Below are 4,785 nucleotides of genomic sequence, written 5' to 3' on the forward strand. Positions count from 1 at the left end.
TTTTTTTTTTTTTTTTTTTTTTTTTTTTTTTTTTTTTTTTTTTTTTTTTTTTTTTTTTTTTTTTTGGTTTGGTTTGGTTTGGTTTTTGGAGATAGGGTTTCTCTGTGTAGCTTTGAAGCCTAACCTGGAACTGGCTTTGTAGACCAAGCTGGCCTTGAACACACAGAGCTCCTCCCGCCTCTGCCTCCTGAGTGCTTAGGTTAAAGGCGTGCACAGCCACCTCCTGGCAAGGTATGGAGACTTGGTAACAATGTAACAATGGCAGTGTGGCTTCTCAGGAACAACATGATCCTGTCTTGGTTGCACAGGTGAAGGGACCTTCCTTCTAGACATCAAGGAAAATTGTCTCCTCTGAGAGAAAAGTGGAGAGCGCAACACACCCTCAAGAAAGTTCCAGAAGCAGGACTGAGGTTCCAAGTGGAACAAAAATTTAGCTGAAAGTGTCCTAGAGCTTGGCTTCTGGGTACAGGTGGGAGACAGCCGACACTACCGCCCAGCTACCTCTTCAGGAGCAGCCCTCTGCCTCAGACTTCCCCGGGCCTGGGAGCTCTGTGTCTGGTGAGCTCCTGCCCTACACCAGGATGTGCTCCCTGCCTGTCTCCCGGCAGCCCCTGCGCCGAGTGGCTGTGACTGGGGGCACCCATGGGAATGAGATGTGTGGTGTCTACCTGGCCAAGCACTGGCTGCAGGCTCCAGGGGAGCTGCAGAGACCCAGCTTCTCAGCCATGCCAGTTCTGGCCAACCCAGCAGCCACAGCTGCCTGTCGCCGGTACCTGGGCTGTGATCTCAACCGCACTTGCACCCTCACCTTCCTCAAGTGAGTAGGCTTGCCCAAGGTGGCTGGTCCACAGCCGGGTACTAGCATCCCTGCACACTGCCTCTGTGGCTCACATCCCCGCATCCCCGCCTCTCCGCCTCTGTGGCTCACATCCCCGCACCCCCGCCTCTGTAACTAGCAAGCTACCCCTGCCTTTGCTCATTGACCCTCTGGTTTAGAGAGATTCAGATCAACGTTACCTCGTCCAGTAAGCCTGTCCTGACAGCAACCTGGATCAGCCACTGATCCTTAGGCCAGACTCTTACCAGTTGGAGTGAGATTCACATGGGGAATAGGAAGTGTGAGCCTCAGGTTCCAGGAGACACAGAGGAAGTGTGTGTGTGTGTGTGTGTGTGTGTGTGTGTGTGTGTGTGTACCACTTGCTACATGAAGCATCCAACCTGGCCAAGAGCAGTCTGGGAAAGCTTCTTGGGGGGTGGCATCTCAGTCAAGCCCTCAAAGGTGAGAAGCTAGCCAAGAGAAGGAGGCTGAGATGATGGGAGCTGGTGTGCCCGACTTTCCTCACAGTTCCACAGCCACTCCTGATGACCCATATGAGGTGACAAGAGCCCGAGAGCTGAACCAGCTTCTGGGTCCCAAGGGCACAGACCAGGCTTTCGACTTTATCCTGGACCTGCACAACACCACGGCCAACACTGGGGTCTGCCTCATCTCTGAAGCCTCCCACAGCTCCTTCAACCTGCACCTGTGCCACTACCTACAGGTGGTTCCTAGAGGGCAGGGAGAGGGAGGGCAGGGAGCAGGGCCGAGGGACCAGAGTCACCTCTGCTTGTCCCCTGTCCCCAGAGGCCTGCCACCTGCAGGTACTCCAGAGTCTCTGGAACCTTCCAACCAAGGGAGAGAGGTGGGGCAGGGCAGATGACACTGTGCAGCCTGTACACTGCTCTTCCCAGTCTCAGTGCCTCAGTTTCCCCTCTCAAGAAGGCCTGGATCCTGATTGGCCCCCCTCACTCTACAGCTGCAGAACCCGGGGCTGCCCTGCCGCCTCTTGCAGAATGAGCCACCTGGAGCAGAGACCTACAGCGTGGAATCTGTGTCCAAGAATGGAATCGGTGAGCAGGTGGGGTAGGAGAAATAGGCAGGGAGGAGAAGAGGGCCAAAGGGTGGATGGAGTCGGGCCTGGAGAGGCTGAGTTGGAAGGGGTAGGACAGACGCTTGGAGGGCAGAATCAGCACCCAGAGGGGCGGGACCTCCTGTAGGTGTCTGGGCCTGGGGCACCTACCTGACTTTTCCCTTCCTGGTCCCCAGGTCTAGAGCTGGGCCCCCAGCCTCAGGGCGTGCTGCGGGCTGACCTGTTCTCACAGATGAGAACTCTGGTGGCCTCCACTCTGGACTTCATCGAACTCTTCAACCAAGGTGAGACCCCACAGTAGCTTTTAGGGAAACTGAGGTGGGGGAGAGGGCTGGCTCCTGGAAAACGGAGAAATAGGCAGTCACACTCAACCTCTACACAGGCAAGGCCTTTCCCGCCTTTGAGATAGACATCTACAGGATCTTGGGTAGAGTGGACTTCCCACGCACCACGGATGGTGACCTGGCTGGCACTGTGCACCCTCAGCTCCAGGTCGGTGCTGCGCGGAACATGGGGTGGGGGTGGTACCCTGAACGTCCGATGGAGCCCCCAGTACCTTAGAATCCTAGTGGACCGGAGGCTGATCCAGTCCAAGCCTGCAGCTGGAGCCCTGCCTCTTATCTGGCATTTGGAGCGGCACAAATCTTCATACTTGGGGTGGAGGGAGTCCTCTGGGTGGCTGTTTAACTGAAGAGCAGTGGGGACCAGACATAGTCACCTGATTGGAAGTGCAAGCGTTCTTTTTTCATGGATATGCGAGCAACCCAGTGTCTGTGAGCTGACTGTCCACGTGGGGTCGTTGTTGAGCAGGGTCTTGTGCAGCCCTGTGGCCTTTCCGGCAGCAGTCTTAGTACTTTCTAGAGTAAGCCAGGTCTGCCCACAAGCTTTGCTAATGATACGTAATAACAGTTACTTTAGGGAGTTTGCTTTAAAAAATATAAGCTTGTTCTATACTTTGTCCAAGAGGAGACTGTAGACAGAAGCAATTCCGGTGAGAGGGTATTTCCTGATGATGTCATCGCTGTCCTAATTTGCATAGTATACTCCATGATGTTCTTGCACCTGATGACATATTTCTCAGAACTAACCCTGTTTTTAGACAGTGTTCCTTGGCAAGGCTGGAGTTACTCCTTCCTGGGGGAGGGAGGATGGGGGCAGAGATCATGGCCCCAGCTACCTTGGCCTTGGCTCTTCTCCCAGGACCATGACTTTGAGCCACTGAGGCCCGGTGAACCCATCTTCAAGCTGTTCAGTGGTGAGGACGTACTATACGAGGGGAACTCCACTGTGTACCCCGTGTTCATTAATGAGGCTGCCTACTACGAGAAACACGTGGCTTTCTTGACATCTGAGAGGATCCGGGTCTCTGTGCCTGCCCTGCCCGAACTGACCTCCAGCTCCACCCTGGCTCCTTAACCCAAGTCATACCTGCCTGGTCTCAGTCTCCATATCTGAGCAATGGTCCTAAGGAACATTTCCAAGCCCAGGATCTTCTGTCCTACTCTGGGCACCATGTCCCTTGCCAGACAACCAATCCCATGATATAAAATAAAATGTACCTGGAAACCATGGTTCTTGTTCTCTACCCGGCATGGCCTCTCTTTGACTGGGGAGGTGGGTGAAGGAGCAGAAGAATGCCCACAGGACCATGCAAGGACCTGCACATGTGGGCACAGCACACTGGAGGGGAAACTGGGGGAAGGGCCAGTAAGTGTAGCCTTGGACTTGGGACCAGTGACAGCCATCTCTGTGCCCACATCTGGCCACACATCCTGGAAATAGGGAGGGATCCTATATGTGGAGACCAATCTGGAGAGGGACTGTCAAGAGCCCAGGAGGAACCCCCAGCCCCCTACAGACATGTACCCATGTAAGCAGGCACAGCTGTGCCTACCCAAAGGTTCTTAGCGTGTGTATGTGTTACCAAGGGTTCTGGGCCCACAAGTGTTCTTTTGGAGTGGTCTGTATGTAGCTAGGCACATGGCCTAGATGCAAATTCCCAGGTGACTCAAGGGATTCAGGATGCCTAAGAGGTGTCACCAGGACAACTGCCCAGCTGCAGGGCACTGGGGGAGGGGAAGGGAAGATGGCTTGGGTCGGGCAGAAGGAAGCCAAAGTTCAGTTACCACCACCTTCTCTACCTCCCCCCACCCAGTAGCATCAGGGGAGTGAGCACGACCTGGAATCTAAGGACCAGGTCTCTGTGTCTGCCCTGCTGGACTGACCTCCACCTCCACCAGCACAAGGTCCTTGTGGTAACCCCCGGTCCTTACCCAGGTTCCCTCCCGGGCAGGCAAAAAGGTCAGGATGCTGGGGCCCAGAGCTCTGTCCTTCTGCAGCCTCATGCGCTGGGCCTCTGCAGTCTGCCTGGCCCATCCATCTCCCTGCGGCCATGGCTGCCATGCCGCCTCCTGGTATTGAGCTGAGAGATGAGAAGGTGTGAAGGATACGGGTGCGCCAGGGACCAGCTGGCAGACAAGATGGATGAGAGGGCAGTGGGGCCAGCAGGAGCCTGGGGCAGGCAGGCAGGCCAGTTAGGGAGGGGTGCCTGTGTTCATGTGCCGGGCTTTGTCCCCTGTGTGGAGGGAGAGACGGTACGCACACACACAAAAGCTTCAGCCACTGTCCTGCCGTGAGTGGGCCTCTGAGTTCATGTGTGTGCATGTAGGCTGTGAATTAGCGTGTCTATGCTATGTGTGTGTTTCCCATTACAAGTATCAAAGACAAGCACGCGAGTGCGTGCACACACACACATACACACACACACACACACACACACACACACACACACACATCAAGACCCAACAGACTCCCAGGCTGGCCCACTTCTGGGAACTTGGGCTGAGGAGGATACTCTTTTTTTTTTTTTTTTTTT

At 55.0% G+C, this 4,785-nt stretch overlaps 1 protein-coding gene across 1 annotated transcript; it reads left to right on the forward strand.

Moving 5' to 3' along the window:
- The first annotated feature begins 205 nt into the window (after window positions 1–205).
- Window positions 206–3,481, forward strand: Acy3 (aminoacylase 3). The gene is made up of 6 exons (XM_050136759.1): window positions 206–817; window positions 1,346–1,541; window positions 1,797–1,890; window positions 2,087–2,194; window positions 2,293–2,402; window positions 3,111–3,481. Exons 1-6 carry the CDS (start codon window positions 582–584, stop codon window positions 3,324–3,326), a joined length of 960 nt encoding a protein of 319 aa, XP_049992716.1. The 5' UTR covers window positions 206–581; the 3' UTR covers window positions 3,327–3,481.
- The last annotated feature ends 1,304 nt before the right edge of the window (window positions 3,482–4,785 follow it).

This window comes from Alexandromys fortis, unplaced genomic scaffold, assembly GCF_014885135.2.
Source record: "Alexandromys fortis isolate MF-2015 unplaced genomic scaffold, M_Fortis_MF-2015_v1.1 scaffold_3, whole genome shotgun sequence".
In the NCBI taxonomy this organism is placed as follows: Eukaryota; Metazoa; Chordata; class Mammalia; order Rodentia; family Cricetidae; genus Alexandromys; species Alexandromys fortis.

Coding starts and splice junctions, on each gene's coding strand:
- Acy3 (XM_050136759.1), top strand. CDS start 582: ATGTGCTCCCTGCCTGTCTCCCGGCAGCCCCTGCGCCGAGTGGCTGTG. Junction 818..1,345: donor TGCACCCTCACCTTCCTCAA/GTGAGTAGGCTT, acceptor CTTTCCTCACAG/TTCCACAGCCACTCCTGATG. Junction 1,542..1,796: donor ACCTGTGCCACTACCTACAG/GTGGTTCCTAGA, acceptor CTCACTCTACAG/CTGCAGAACCCGGGGCTGCC.